General features: G+C 42.5%; 1 protein-coding gene and 1 long non-coding RNA gene across 5 annotated transcripts in view; one reads left to right on the top strand and one right to left on the bottom strand.

Annotated features, from left to right (window-relative positions):
• SCAF8 (SR-related CTD associated factor 8) overlaps positions 1–2,286 on the bottom strand; it is a 150,357-nt gene extending 148,071 nt beyond the window's left edge. For all 4 annotated transcript variants that reach the window (XM_067465917.1, XM_067465923.1, XM_067465914.1 and 1 more), the window contains exon 1: positions 1,909–2,286. In XM_067465917.1, coding sequence (XP_067322018.1) covers positions 1,909–1,938 — 30 coding nt within the window. In that variant the 5' untranslated portion in view covers positions 1,939–2,286. The remainder of the gene's footprint in view (positions 1–1,908) is intronic.
• LOC132762074 (uncharacterized) lies at positions 2,276–10,648 on the top strand. The gene is made up of 3 exons (XR_009630079.2): positions 2,276–2,541; positions 4,427–4,498; positions 10,545–10,648. It is a non-coding gene; the product is annotated as an uncharacterized lncRNA (long non-coding RNA).
• Positions 10,649–16,219: the final 5,571 nt, after the last annotated feature.

Here is a 16,219-nt window from a genome sequence, read left to right on the forward strand (position 1 = left end):
CCCGATATTTACTGGGAATATGTTTCAAGACCCTTGAGGATACCTGAAAACCTGAAGATAATAGCAAACCTTTTTTTTTTTACTATGTGGGGGGCCAGAAGCATACCACAGAAAAGGACTGGAGGACTGAAAGATACCCACGAATGCTTTTGAACGGGGATAAATTTTGAAGTCTGTGTAGGTGAGGCTGTGGCTATCAAATCCTAAAATAAGGGAGTCATAATGTTTATTTTATTTATCATATTCCGTACTGCTTTGTATAGAAGAACAGTACAACCATCTCCAAATTTGGAAGGGATCGTTCTCAATTTAATGAGGATATTGTAGCCATGCAGCTTCCCAGTGAGCTGCTATATTGTACATCAGTTGCGCCTGTACCTTGGGAAGTCAAGATTTGGCCATAGTGGTCCACGCTCGTTACATTGAGAATAATTACTGCAATGCGCTCCACGTGGGGTTGCTTTTGAAGACTGTTCAGAAGCTTCAAATGGTCCAATGGGCAACAGCCAGATTGCTCACCAGAGCGGCCTACAGAGAGCGCCCAACTCCCGTTATGTCAGATCCACTGGCTGCCAGTCTGCTTCTGAGCAAAATTCAAAGTGCTGGCTTTAGCCTATGAAGCCCTAAACCAGTGGTTCTCAACCTGTGGTTCCCCAGGTGTTTTGGCCTACAACTCCCTGAAATCCCAGCCAGTTTACCAACTGTTAGGATTTATGGGAGTTGAAGGCCAAAACATCTGGGGACCCACAGGTTGAGAACCACTGCCCTAAACAGTTCCAGTCCAGCTTACCTGTCCAAACGGATCTCCCTCTACGACCCATCTCTGGGATTAAGATAACCAGGGAAGGCCCTGCTCTCGTCTCCACCCCCCTTGCAAACACAAATGGTGGGGATGAGAGACAGGGCCTTTTCAGTGGTGGCCACCTCGCCTATGGAACTCCCTCCCCAGTGAAATTAGATCTGCCCCATCCCTCTTGACCTTCGGGAAAAGACTAAAAACATGGCTCTGGGATTAGGCTTTTGGCCAGTAACGGGAGTAGTGCAATATGAGACCGGACCTGGAATATGATTTGGATCATGTGATTTTACTTGATGTTTTAATGCTGTTTTAAATGGGTATGGTTTTAATGTTTTTATTTACCTATGTATTAATATATGCCATTGAATTGTTTCCTCTGTAAGGCCGCCCTGCGTCCCCCGTGGGGTTGAGAAGGGCGGGATATAAATGGGGTAAATCAACAAATATATCTTCTCTTTCCCACACCAGGTATTTTTCAACGTGACAGGAGACAACCCAAGCTCCGCTGGCCCTCCGAGACACAGGTGGTTCCTTTGTCATTGGCAATATTGGTACTGTGGTCTCCCGGGATAAGGTACCCTCTCCTGAGCGGGATGCTGTGGTGTTAACAGATAAACGGAGCCGCAGCCTTGCAATGAGGCCTCTTCCACCATCCGCAGTGTGGCTGCTTCCGAGATCCCAAATGCAAACCTAAGAGGCAAAGACTGGCACAGGGGATTTTAGTTTTCGCTGCAGCAGGAAAGAACATACCGAAGAGGTAGAGGAGGAGGAAGAGGGATGGGGGAGGAGGAGGGGGGCGATCTCAAACGTTTTCCCCAATAATGAAGGCCGGGAAGGAGGAAGAGGAAGCGAGGCGAAGGCTGTATTTAAAAAGGAGCGAAGGCGAGAAGGTGAAAAGAGGGCGAGCAGACCAAGCAGGAAGCAAGAGAAGGAGCCTGCGTGGCCCAGGAAGGAAAGCAACCAAGGTTTCCTCGCCTCCCCGGTATTTATTTCGCGGGGGGGAGAGAGAGAGAGAGGAGAGCCCCCTCCTGCGCTTCTCCTCCTCTCTTCCACAAGAAGGCCTCTCCTCCTCCCCCCCCCCCGAAGGCCCCTCTGTCCCCGCCACAAACCTCGCCGTTGAAGGCTTTCACGGCCTCCATGTTGCGGCCGAGGGGGCGGCGGGCGGGCGCGGCGCGGAGGTGCCTCGGGGCCTGGCCGGCTTCCCTACTGCGACGAGGGCCTCGGGCTTCCTTCAGGGCCAGTCCAGGCGCCTCGTCGCCATGGCGGGCGGGGCGGGGAGGGCTGCGCCGTTGCCAAAGGCGCAAGAGCTTCTGCTGCGGCGCGAGCTCCAATATGGCGGCGGGCGGGCCGCGGCAGCAGCAGCAGCAGCAACAGCGCAGTTCCCTCGCATCGCCGCCGAGACGTCGGCTAGAGCGGCCCCTAGCGGGACAACCAACGAACGGACCAGCAGGCGACAGGAACCGCGGCGCCCCGAGAGGACAGAGCGTCCGCCGGAATCAGAGAGAGAGAGAGCAAGCGGGAGTTCTGGGAACGGGCTCCCCTCGCAGGAGGGAGGGTCGTACTGCAATGAGCCGCCCCTGGCAGTCATCAAGGCATGCGCTCGTTCCAAACGAACACAGTTCTGCGCAGGACAGAAAGAGCGTCAGGAGTAGTGGGCAGGTTGGGCATGCCTTCTTCAAGGCCCCGTCTACACTGCCGTATAATGCAGTTTGCATCTGTGTTATATGGTCAGTATATGCCAGGTATGGGAAAACCTAGGCGCAGCTCGTTGAGTGTCAGCTGCATTAAGATCACTTCTGACCTGGGTCATGAGTTCAAAGCCAGCCCAGGTCAGAGTGAGCATCCGACCAATTGTGTCGCTTGTTGTCGACCTTTGCAACCCGAAAGACAGTTGCATCTGTCAAGTAGGAAAATTAGGTACCACCTATGTGTGGGGAGGCTAATTTAACTAATTTACGAGGCCATAAAAAGACTCCAGCAAAGCACTCCAGCAAAAGCATGCGGGGAATGCGGAAGTACTTCACCAGTATCGCAGATGGATGATGAAAGCGACAGCTCCCCTGGCGGCCAGAAAAGTTAAATAGCCTCTGACTGTCTGTCTATGTCATGTGTCTTTGGCATTGAATGCTTGCCATATATGTGTACATTGCAATCTGCCCTGAGTCCCCTGCGGGGTGAGAAGGGCAGAATATAAATACTGTAAATAAACTGTAAATAAATCCATCTCTCCCTGTGGCTTGAGATGGATACAACATTGTTAAAACAAGAAATAAAACACTTAAAACATACCACAGAACACACAGAGTTAAAGTACAAGTTAAAACTCACAGATGAAATGCAGATGAAAATACACAAGTTAAAATTGGCTAGGCCTGCTGGAAGAGACAGTTGTGTCTTACAATCTGACAGGAAGTCATTCCACAGTCTTGGAGCAGTTGATGAAAACGTTGCCAGTTGGGTTCTGGCAGGCTGGAGTAGCTAGCCACCCCCCAGAGGACCTCAGTGTTCGGGCCAGAGAAGGCGGTCCTGTAGATAACCTGGACACAAACCATACAGGGTTTTAAACGGCAAAACCAACACTTTGTAATTTGTCCAGAAACTCTCACTTCTAGATGTTCCTGCAACTACTTTGGCTGCCATGTGTTGAACTAATTGAAATTTCCGAATTTGGTACGAAAGTAGCCCAATGTAAAGTGCATTGCAAAAGTCCAACCTTGAGATTACCATCACATGCACTACAATCTTTAGGTCCCAAGCTGCCAATACAGACTTGTGTATTGAGTGTAACCCTCTTTTGCCTCTTTTGTTGCCTCCTTCATGCGTTCATTCAGAGGAGACACACTATCCCTAGCTAAAGTTTTTTAAGGTAAAATTCATTTTATGTTTCATTTTCACTTGCCTAGTTTCCAACAGACCTCACAACCTCTGCGAATGCCTTCCATAGATGTGGGTGAAATGTTCAAACCAACCCCTTATAAGAGATATAGACAGATATAAAAATTGTAATAGGCAAATGTATGAGGACACAACATATCTCAGAAACCACTCATATTTTTAAAAAAATATACGACTTGTAAGATAACATACATTTCCAAGATTTTTGTCATTTATCGCTACGTTCACGTTTGCTTATCACACCTAGACACTGAAGCCAGCACACTAATGTCTCACGGCACACAGTTTGGAAAACTCTGGTCTACATGGTACCTGCTTGGACCATTAGCTCTCCCAAACCTGAAGCTTTGTCTTTTTTAAAATTTAGATTTCTAATGCTTATGACTAGATGGCAGAAAATACAGCTTGTTTTGTGAAGAAAGCGCTTACTTCAGACTTTTAGTGTTTTGTTAATGAATGATGCCTCTCTGTAAAATTGGTATTTAAATTGACCCTCTGTTGGGTTACTGTTACAATTTAAGCATAGGTTGCTTGCAAAGACACAGGTGAGCTCTTACAGAGGCACAGAATACAGTGGAAAGAAAATGGCAGAACCAAATAATATGTTTTCACGGCACCAAGGAATCTTCATTTGTGGCAACCACCATGCCAATCATTACTGGTTTTCCAGAAAACAAATGTTAAGTTTGATTTTATTTTCCCCAAAACTTTGATTTTATTTTCCCCAAATAGGGTGGCCCCATCTAGAAAGGAAGAAATGAGAGAAAGCAAGAGGAGAGGATGGATGGATAGATGAACAAACAGGTAAGGTAGATGTTTCCTGTGAGTCTTAGGGCCCTTCCACACAGCCATATAATCCAGAATATTAAAGCAGAAAATCCCACAATATCTGCTTTGACTGGGTTATCTGAGTCCACACTGCCATATATTCCAGTTCAAAGAAAAAATGTGGGATTTTATTCAGCTGTGTGGAAGGGGCCTTCGATTTCTGCCAAGCAGTTTCAGATAACAAAGGAATTCCATCTTTCCTTGCTTTGGGTATATTGCATAATCTTTTGAAGTCTATTGTTTGTGACTCTACATGAATTTGAACTTACATTTCTCTTTGCACTCTTAACTATTAAACTGTACTGGCTCTCTCAAATTAATGTTTCTTGTATAAATACATCAATAAAACATAGAAATGCTCAGTGTTTTTCCTGGTTACAATAGAATCACAAAGACGCACTGATGGAAAAACTATGCTAAATCATCAGGATAATAGCACCATCTAGTGAAAAAATCCTGTAAGTAACAAAGCAAGTGTTGCTGTGATGTATCATATGGATCAGGCGAATATAAACTCAAAATAATCTAAATCCCTTTCATGTGAAAGAACCATTTGCATAATTGCTTACACAAGTGAAACAGATCACAGTTTACTGTATTGTCGGAGGCTTTCATGGCCAGAATCACTGGGATGTTATAGGTTTTTCGGGCTACATGGCCATGTTCTAGAAGCATTCTCTCCTGACATTTCGCCTGCATCTATGGCAAGCATCCTCAGAGGTTGTGAGGTCACAACCTGAGCATGTTTGTCATAGATGCAGGCGGAACATCAGGAGAGAAAGTTTTAGAACATGGCCATATAGCCCAAAAAACCTACAACAACCCAGATCACAATTTGTGAGTTAGTGCTTTATCTAGCATCTGTCTGTCTCAGATTATTTTTTTCTCAATGTCATCTGCTTTAGAGAATGAGTAACAGACTCCTACACTGCCATATCAAATCCAGATTGCATTGGAGTATATGGTAGTGTAGATTCATATAATCCATTTCCAAGCAGACAATTTGAATTATCTGATTTGATAATCTGGATTATATGGCAGTGTAGAATCATAGAATAAGAGAGTTGGAAGAGACCACATGAGCCATCCAGTCCACTTTTTGGAACCACAGCATTCCTTTCTGGAAGGGGCCACAGATCATTTTCATGGCACGACTACAAGATAATGCCTGGACCTTCAGTGCTTATGTAGAAGAAGCCATTTTGGCAAATACAGTTTAAGGAGAAACAAATCAGTTTTTAGAGATACACTTTCTGTGTTTTTGTCTCCCTAAGCATAAGAGTGCTTCAGGAGCTTTGAGATTCTGTTAATTTCAAATATTGGCTTTAATTCAAAGACATGCCATTCAATTCTGGATACAGGATATATTTGAAGCACTGCTTTCATTTATAAATTTGTATTTAATAATATGCACAGATATGCTAATTGGCATGCACATAACTGGGATAACAATACTCCTTTTAGCTCTGTGCCAAACCATGCAGACCAGAAAATTCTGGGAGTTGTAGTTCATAAAAGATATTTTCTATGTGCCCAGATAAATAGGAAACTGCTTTATTATGCATCAGAGGATTGACTGAGGCCCCTTGTATACTGCAATATAATCCAGATTACAAAACCAGATATTCCACATTATCCGCTTTGAACTGGATTGTATGAGTCTACACTGCCATATACTCCAGTTCAAAACAGATAATCTGGATTTTATATGGCAGTGTAGAAGGGGCCTGGCTGACTGGCAGTGACATTCTGGGATTTCATGCAAACACTTCAGAGAGGAAAACTGGGACATATATGGCCGATATGATGGGCATTATTAATGAGGAACAACCTGAGAGCTAGGAGAGGTTGCAGCAGATTGGTTTTTTTTCCTGATCCTGCTGGCTCCTTTAACCACTGCTGAATTATCTGAACACAAAATCCTTTTAAACTTTAGATTCAATTTGCCTCTTTTGAAGCAAGACAAGACAAAAGAGGGAAAGTGGAAGGAGGAAAGAGACTGATGATTTTAAAAAACATTTTAAAAGTGGAAGAAGATTTATTGGGATTGTCCCTGCCAAATCAGGACATTTAGAAGGTTTAGGATTTCAGATTTCCCCCCAATCCTACCTAGAAATGTTTATGGATTGAAATTGTAAGCATATAAATATATAAACCATAAACTGTGTGCTCTAAAATTAAGTTATGGCTTCTAAGATATCTAGAACTGCAGCCTTGTCTACATTGCACTCTACATTTCAGTGCCATCTTTTAAGTAAAACCCTTGTTAACAGCTGCTTTCACTGTAGGTTTCCAGGTTAAAAAGCTACAGAGCATGTGGGAATGATTATATCTCAGAATTATTCAATATCATTTCTGACAAGCACAAGCTGGTAGTCGTTGTGGTTGTCTGCTGTGAAAAAATGGAGTTGATTTGGTAAGTGGTTGTGCTTATTATGTAATTTCCTGAACAGATTCTAACCAGGATAAAAGTTAAGTTCCACAGTGCAAGAAACGTGTTGGTCCTTTCCTGGATCTCTGTTCAAGGCAGAAAGCAATTTAACTTGGCTACTAGCATAGGCTTGGAGAGAATGCATCAGAAAAATCAAACTGCACCTTTGGGAAGGTATATATTTCTGCTCAGTGCTACCCTAATTGGTCAGAAATATTTTCAGAATCCATATTATTCTGATTGAATAAAGATGGAACAAAAGAGGTGTGCAACTCATCCAATATCTCAGTAAATTGGACAATTTAGCCATATGATTTAATTTCTATTTGCTAATACCCAGCTAAACCTGCCTGAACTACTTGCTGCAGTTCTAGTGTGGACCATATAGTGCTATTGAAAGGGTTTTTGAAATACATAAAAATGCTATGAACATTCAGATATCTGTGTGTGATAGCTGCCATAGGTATCTGATTCAAAGTGTCATAGAAAGGAATGGGGGGAAAAACAGTTATGAAATTAGGCTCTTGAGGCCAAAGATTTCACAATTAACCCATTAACAGTATATAAACAGCTGCATTAAAATCAACCCATTTAAAAACATAAACATTAAAACATTGGAACATCAGTTAAAATCACAAAATCCAGATCGTATTCAATAAAGTTTTATATAGGTTAATATCCTATCATTCTTTCCCAAAGCAGGATGCACAGAAGCAAGACCTAATGGCCGAGAAAAGAGCTGAACCTATATTTGCTGGATCATGCTTATATTATGCTATATCTCAGTGGTCCTCAGCCTGTGGATCCTGAGGTGTTTTGGCCTACAACTCCCAGAAATCCCAACCAGTTTACCAGCTGTTAGGATTTTTGGGAGTTTTTTTCTTATTGAATTTTAATATTACAATAGTAAAAAGAGGACAGACATACACAAGAGATATGACAATAACATGACCACAACACACATGAGTGTACACAATAATCTATAAACTTCAACACATCCTAACATCGATATGACTTACATAACACACTAACTACAAATACATTTAAAAACGAGTGCCCGCAACGGCATTAGACCTCCATCTCTCTCATCTACGGTGTTTCATTGTCTATTACCGCACTTCTATATTTCTATACCTTTAAATCTCTTTCTTCTTCCTATCTTGCCCTATCTTTCAGTCTACTGTTTATTCTTAACAACATATACATCATTATTTGTTTACAAAGAGTAATCCTTATATTCCTATTTATCCAGACATCATCTATTCCTATTCCTTGGCTCTCTTGCGCCATCTTCTTCTTTAATTTCTAACCTTTCTCCTACTTGCTTATACCGCTCCTACCGAAAATCCTAAACCATCCTATATTACTAGACCTTCCCCTTGGATATTATCCTCTCATCTTTTCTATTAGAGGGTTAGGCTATCATCCATTTTATATTGTTTTCCCTGAGCCATTCTTTGACCGGTGTCCAGTTTGTTGGGAGTACAGGCATGTTTCTTGAGGCTGACAGGATGAACGTTAGATGATCCGCGTTCATCAACTCTATTATTTTCTCTGTCCACTCTTCCTCCATTGGTAGAGTTTTTTGCTTCCAGACCTTAGCCAACAATAAACGTGCTGCCATAATCAGGTATATAAAAAGTTTGTCCGCCTCTTTATCCCATAACCCTTCCGTTAGACCTAAAAGAAAACACTCTGGCTTTAGGGGAATGCTTTTTTAAAGTATTTTTTGGCACCTCTCTTGGATTAATTTTCAGAACGTTCTTACCCTCTTGCAGGACCACCACATATGCTTGTACGTCCCTTCCTCTTCCCCACACTTCCAGCACTTATTGCACATATGTTTGGAAAATTTAGCTATCATGGTCGGTGTTAAGTACCATTGATGTGTCATTTTCACCCAGTGTTCTTTAACATTGGATTTTTGGGAGTTGAAGGCTGAAACATCTGGGGACCCACAGGTTGAGAACCACTGATATCTACTTTTCTCCTGTCCATTAGATCTATGAAGGAGATAGAATATGCTTGAGGGAGATGGGCAGATGATTTGAGACAGGCAACAATGGCCTTATTGTAAAAGTGCATGGATAAGTGAGTGGTGCAGCATTTGGTGGGCCTATTGGAAAGCCCTATAGCTGGAGGGCCAAACATATGACAGCTCTGGTATAAACAGGATCAATAATCTGATTCCATGCAAAGCAAATTTCTGTGTTTGTCTGAATTAATAGCCCAGTATGATATTGGTAGTACAATCATTTCTATGTCTACCAACCCACCGGGTTTCACAAAGAAGGGGGAAAGTTAGTATTTGCAAAACATAAAAGTATCTTTACTTACAAAAATGTTTTCATATTCAAGCACTTTCTCTAATGTGCTTGAATATGTCTAATGGAGAAGAGGGAAATGGCTTACACGAAGTCTCCATAAATACAATATATACTATACATACTAGCAATGAGTGGGTTTGTGTGTGTGTGTCAGGAATGACTTGAGAAACTGCAAGTCGCTTCTGATGTGAGAGAATTGGCTGTCTGCAAGGACATTGCCCAGAGAACGCCCTGATGTTCTAATGTTTTACCATCCTTGTGGGAAGCTTCTCTCATGTTGCCGCATGGGAGCTGGAGCTGACAGAAGAAGCGGAACCTGTTCTTCCCAGATTCGAGCAGCTGACCTGTTAGTCAGCAGACCTGCTGGCACAAGAGTTTATTTATTTATTTATTTATTTACTTCGCTTATATACTGCAATTCTCAGCCTAACGGCGACTCATTGCGGTGTACAACATGGAAAACAGGTGCAAAATACAACATAAAATAAAATAATCCACAGTACATCCTTATCAAAACATCTCATCAAAAACATCAACATTACTACAAGCCATTCCGAGTCGTCTCATCGTCAAATTCACAATCCGATACCATTTCCGTTGTTCCATTCCTATGGTCGAGTTACCAGTCATTGCACTTCTATTCAAATGCCTTCTTAAACAACCAGGTCTTTAGCTTCCTGCGGAATATCAACAGGGAGGGGGCTAGCCTGATGTCTACGGGGTGTTCCACAGCCGAGGAGCCACCACCGAGAAGGCCCTATCTCTCGTCCCCGCCAGCCGTGCCTGTGACGCAGGCGGGATCGAGAGCAGGGCCTCCCCGGAAGATCTCAAAGTCCTCGTGGGCTCATAGTTTAGCCCACTGCTCCATCAGGGACTCCAATGAGTGGGTAATATTGCTTACTGTAACAGTCACAAAGGTAGCAGAGGTTTAGATATAAAGCGATAGCATATGTATAGAATCATACATTGGGAAAGTTGCCTTTTTGGACTACATGTCTCAGAATTCCTGAGTCATTGCCAATAGCTAATTTCTTCTTAGAACTCTCTGTTTTGTACATAATTATTATTATTCTTGTTATATTGCAAACCTAGAACAGAATTAATACTGTGGCTTGTAGCCTGTGTCCTAACAACAACTGCTGTGATGTGATAGTAATTTGAAAAGGTCTTCTGACATCATAGGTCGAATCCGCTGGGTACTATCCCAGAGAACAGAACATGGCCTTTTAAGCCTCCCTGAATGTGCTTATTGATTTTTTGGCAGGAAACACCGCTGAGATAACCAAAGAATGAACAACATGGCAAGCTCAAGAAATTTGCTACTGATGTCCTCTTCTTGCTACCTCCTTTTCCAGTCAGCTTGACCTGCCTTCAGTCAAAGCACCCCTGGCAGATGGGAGAGAGTTTCACTGTTGAACAGTTCCCCAAAATAACTTTTCCAAGCTCTGCTTTAACTTTCCTATATAACCTTCCAGATTTTTGGAAGGACTCTTTCAGAAGTTTCTTACACACTGCTTATTTAACATTCCAGATTCCTCTTGTATTTGAACACATTATGCAAACTTGTTTAGAACATTGAAAGACAAAGAAAACTATGCTCTAGGACAGTGATGCTCACCCTGTGGGTCCCCAGATGTTTTGGCCTTCAACTCCCAGAAATCCTAACAGCTGATAAACTGTATGAGATTTCTGGGAGTTGAAGACCAAAACACCTAAGAACCCACAGGTTGAGAACCACTGCTCTAGGAGAATCAACTACTTCAGACTTGACCAGTCAAGTCATGGACAGGCACATCTATACCTCTTTTATTCAGCTCTTCTCTCTCAGTTCTCCAGCACAGACCTGACATGCAGTTGCTTGGGATGCTTATTTTATGATGAATCGGATGGTTTGGATTTATCATACAGTTTTAAATGGCCATATAAAAGCCAAGGCCACTTGGAGCTGCAAGCAACTTATCCTAACAGGATGTAGAGACTAGTGTATTGATGGCAAGTTCCAATTTTCACTCAAAGGGCTGCATTGACAAGAGTTTTTTTTCCCCAAACTGGAAGTTGTGTTCATAACGTACAATATAGAGTTGGAAGGTAATGATAATAGAGTTGCTGATAGGCCTTGGCTGAAGCACTGCCTGGATTCAAGAACTTCTACAGAAGCTGAAAAGTTAAATGGAAGGAGATTCAAACAGATAAAAAAGTGAAGTGGCACTGACCCCCAAATTAGGATGGTTGCAGAAAGGAGTTGGAAAAAGAAGCTAGGATTTAAGGGAAGATTATAGGAAAACCAAAGAACGATTGCAGGCGGAGCTGTAATAAAAGTGATTTTTTATTGCAGGCAGGACTGCAATAAAGGCCTTTTTGGTGTCTAAAATTTAAGAAAAGTTTTATTTCCATGTTACCGTACATTAGGAGGCTAAGGAAGAATTGAGGGCAGACTGCAAGACTGGTTAACAGGATGGATGAAGAAAAGCACCGAGATTGCATTAATGCTGGTTTATCACATACTGTTGTTTTAGTTGAATTTCTGGTGTATTTATTATGTGTCATGTATTTTTAATCTGATATTGTTTTATGTTGAATGGCATTGAATTGTTGCCGACTGTTTCCCGCTCTGAGTCCCTTAATGAGGGAGAGAAGGCGGGATATGAAACAAAATAAATAAAATAAAATGTAATTGCTTAGAAAACAAAGTAGGCTGAAATAAGGAGTTGAAGAATAGAAAAGCAAAAAAAATATATATGAGGAAATTGTTATCCAAGGTCTAGGACATTCCATATACTGTTACTCTGAAAGGGTGTTGATTTTGCTTATTTAGGGCACTTCCACACAGCCATACAACCCAAGGCCGTTCCACATGGCTGAATAAAATTCCACATTTTCTGCTTTGAACTGGGATATATGGCAGTGTGGACTCAGATAACCCAGTTCAAAGCAGATATTGTGGGATTTTCTGCCTTTATATTCTGGGGTATATGACTGTGTGGAAGGGTCCTTGGTCTTCCTTCCAAGCATAGTTGGTTATTTATCTGTTAGAAAAGCTTGTTCAAATTCTTTATAAGAATCTATTCTTCTTCGTGGTATTTATAATTTTAAAATGGTGCTAAGAATCTACACTGTATGTACACACATACACGCAACTCCTTTTAAACTTTAAGATGTACAATCAAACAAGCGAGTCAGGCTAAAATAGAGATGGGCAACTTTTGGTCCTCCAGATGCTGTTAGATTTTATCTCAAGTGTTCCTTCACTGTTGCCTTTCTTGGCCAACGCCACATGTGTCTAACTCAAGCCCTTGGGCCATATCCACCCTACTACGTCATTTTATGTGGCCCTCCAGATGCTGGACTACAACTCCTGTATTCCCTTATACTTAGGCATCATAATGAACTGATGGAAATTGTGATATAGTAGCATCTGGAAGGCTGCAATTTGTTCTGCTGGGTTTCAATTTATATACAAGGCTTATGGATATGTTGTCTAACTTTTAAATGCCCTTTACATTTCCCCAGCCTCAGAGCCACAAGTGCTATTGTGTTGCAATCCCCATGGCCCCAATCTGCATAGTGGACAATAAAAAAAGATGGGAGTTGTCATTCAATAAGATCTAGGGACCCAAACTTGGTAAAAACTCAAGAGCACTGACCACTATGTAAAAAATATATACTTGGCCCTCTGCATCCACAGATTTTTCATCCATTGATTCAACAGTCCTTTGAAGGCAGCCATAAGGCTCATGTGGCGCTAGATGAAAATGAGTTTGACACCCCTGGCCTATAGAGTCCACTTGTGATCAGTTGCCAGATTAAATGACAAAGAACAGCATTCTGTCTGAAATCCCTCAGTCTCTTATTATAGACTATGCACTAGATGGCAGTATAAGAACTGAAATATGCAACAAGCAAAGTTAATGGCTATGAATAGTATAGGTAAACAATTCTGCTGGTTCAGTTGAAGATTGATATCTAGGGTTCATAGAGTCAGCCGGATACATTCATTGTAAGATTATTGTGTGTGGAGGGGTTTATAACCCCTTGACATTAAGAAGTGCCCAAGATTTTCACTGGATGCCAGTGATGAATGAGAAGATTCTCCAATAGTACTGTTCAGTTCTACATTATTATTAACAGCTCCACCACCTTTTAAATAATATCATCTATTATTTCTATAATATAACCATCTATCCAATTTGAAGTGCTTGAAGAAACTCACAAAAGAGGGCTGAAAACCATAAGATATACAAATGTTTAAAGACAGCTAAGAGATTATGAAATTCTTAAAAAGCTAAAAGAGCAAAAAGAAAGGAAAGGGTCATCTGAAATAAAAAGGAGATAATTCCAGAAGATTGATGCCACAACGGACATGACCCTACTGTGTTTCCTAAGTTCAGAAATGAGAATGATAGTCTATCAAAGTGTTCTGTGTGGCATCTCAGATACCCTATCATTGAAATAATTTTAATTTTAAGGATGGTCAAAGGTTATAGTTAAGAAGAATTCAGAAGAAGACTAGGACTTAGAAGAGCAGCTATGAAGGAATGAAGCGTAAGAATAGATAATTGAATTCTAAAGAAATACATGCTACTGCATTTCTAATTTCTATGCATGATTGTGAAATCTGGGCTGTGAAGAAAGAGACTGACACCACACACCACACTGTCCTAGACACGCGGCCCATATCACACCAACATTACGGGGAGGCTCAACAGAACAGCACCTCAGATGTGGACAACCCTCAGGCTTGGAGAAATGTCACCCTTAGAAGGACACATAGGACCCAGAAGCCTCCTCAGAATACTTCCGCTCAGCTGCAGTTACACAATAGATTCCAAATTCTCACACAACTAGCACCTGACCAAGAAACACAACATATTGGGGAAGACCAGAATGGCTTAGATACTGATCAGTGGCTCATCCTTGATCAGTGTGCGGGGGATAGCCCTGACTGGGACAACACTTCACAACATTCACACTTGCACAATCGTGCAGGGGTACCATCCCCAACCATAGACCAGGAGCAACAGGAACACATACAGGAGAACCATAGGCTCTTGGACGAATCTCAATGGATTGTCCTTGACGAATGCACCGGGGTTGTCGAGGAGGAGGACAACACTTTTCACCTACACAATTCACACCAACAGGATCACTTTTCTGGAGACCTACACACTACATTGCACAAAAGGGACCCTGTCATTCCTGAAAGTAAACAGGTCTTGGTAGTAGGCGACTCCCTCCTTAGAGGAACGGAAGCTGTCATTTCCAGACCGGATGGGATGGCTCGAGAAATATGCTGCCTACCGGGGGCAAAAATACACCATATCACTCAGAGGCTCACCAGGCTCCTCAAGCCCTATCACCGTCCTCCCCTCATGTTGATTCATGTAGGAACCAATGATACTGCAAGGCATACGTTTCAAAAGATCACAAATGATTTTCGAGCTCTAGGAGCAATGCTAAAAGAATGTAATGTACAGGTGGTCTTTTCATCCCTCCTCCCTGTTGTAAGACACGGACCCACAAGAGCCAGAAAAATAGTACAGGTCAATGACTGGCTTAGAAAATGGTGTCAGGAGGAACGCTTTGGCTTCCTCGACCATGGCCTGCTATTCCAGGAGGATGGCCTACTGGCAAGGGATGGGGTGCATCTCACACAAGTAGGAAAACACCTTTTTGCTCACAGACTCGCAAACCTCATTAGACGCACTTTAAACTAGGTCCACCGGGGGAGGGGGACAACAGCCTTGCGAACACTACTTTACCCATAATGTCTGGGAATCGCCAGAAGGCTAAACGGAGGGCTGCACAAACACAACAAGGACCAAGTACCAAAAGCACAATAATCCCAATTAAACAGCTCAAGGGAAGATCCCAGGGGCTCACATGTCTTTACACTAATGCACAGAGCATGGGAAATAAACAAGACGAACTCCAACTTCTAGCACTACACCACAAATATGATATCATAGCCATCACTGAAACCTGGTGGGATGACTCCTATCGCTGGAATGTAGATATCGAGGGGTATAACCTCTTTCACAGAAACCGAACAAAGGGGAGGGGAGGCGGAGTAGCCTTATGTGTCAAAAACTCTTATGCGGCAGAAGAAATTCAAGACAGCAATCTGGGAAACCAGCTTGAAATCATCTGGATAAGAATCAAGGGAACTGGGACTCAAAAAGATGTCGTTGTAGGCATCTACTACAGACCCCCAAGCCAGGAGGAAGATCTTGATGAAGTCTTCTGCCAACAGTTGACCAAACAGGCACAGAAAAGAGATGTAGTAGTCATGGGCGATTTCAACTATCCCGATATTTGCTGGAAAACAAACTCGGCCAAGAGTACAAGGTCCAACAAATTCCTCGCTTGCCTTGCAGACAATTTCATGGTCCAAAAGGTAGAAGAGGCAACAAGGGGATTGGCTACTCTTGATCTCATCCTAACAAATGCGGAGGACCTGATCGATGCGGTCGAAGTGGTAGGATCCTTAGGGGCAAGTGACCATGTGCTCCTGCAATTTGAGGTACAAAGGAAGGCCGAAACTAAGACAAGTCAAACCCGCATTTTGGACTTTAGGAGAGCTGACTTCCAAAAAATGAAGGAAACGCTGAGCAGCATTCAGTGGACACAGATACTAAAAGACAAGGGAGCTACGGATGGATGGGAATTTCTCAAGAGTGAAATACTCAAGGCGCAATTGCAAACCGTGCCAACAAAAAGAAAAAATAGGACAAGTGCAAAGAAGCCAGAATGGATGTCCAAAGAACTTCTAACTGTGCTAAGACACAAAAGAGACATGCACAAGAAGTGGAAAAAGGGAGAAATCACCAAAGAAGAATTCAAACAAATAGCCAACACCTGTAGGGAAAAGGTCCGCAAAGCTAAAGCAAAAAACGAGCTCAGACTTGCCAGGGACATTAAAAACAATAAAAAGGGCTTCTA

This window comes from Anolis sagrei, chromosome 1 (assembly GCF_037176765.1).
Source record: "Anolis sagrei isolate rAnoSag1 chromosome 1, rAnoSag1.mat, whole genome shotgun sequence".
Lineage (NCBI taxonomy): Eukaryota > Metazoa > Chordata > Lepidosauria > Squamata > Dactyloidae > Anolis > Anolis sagrei.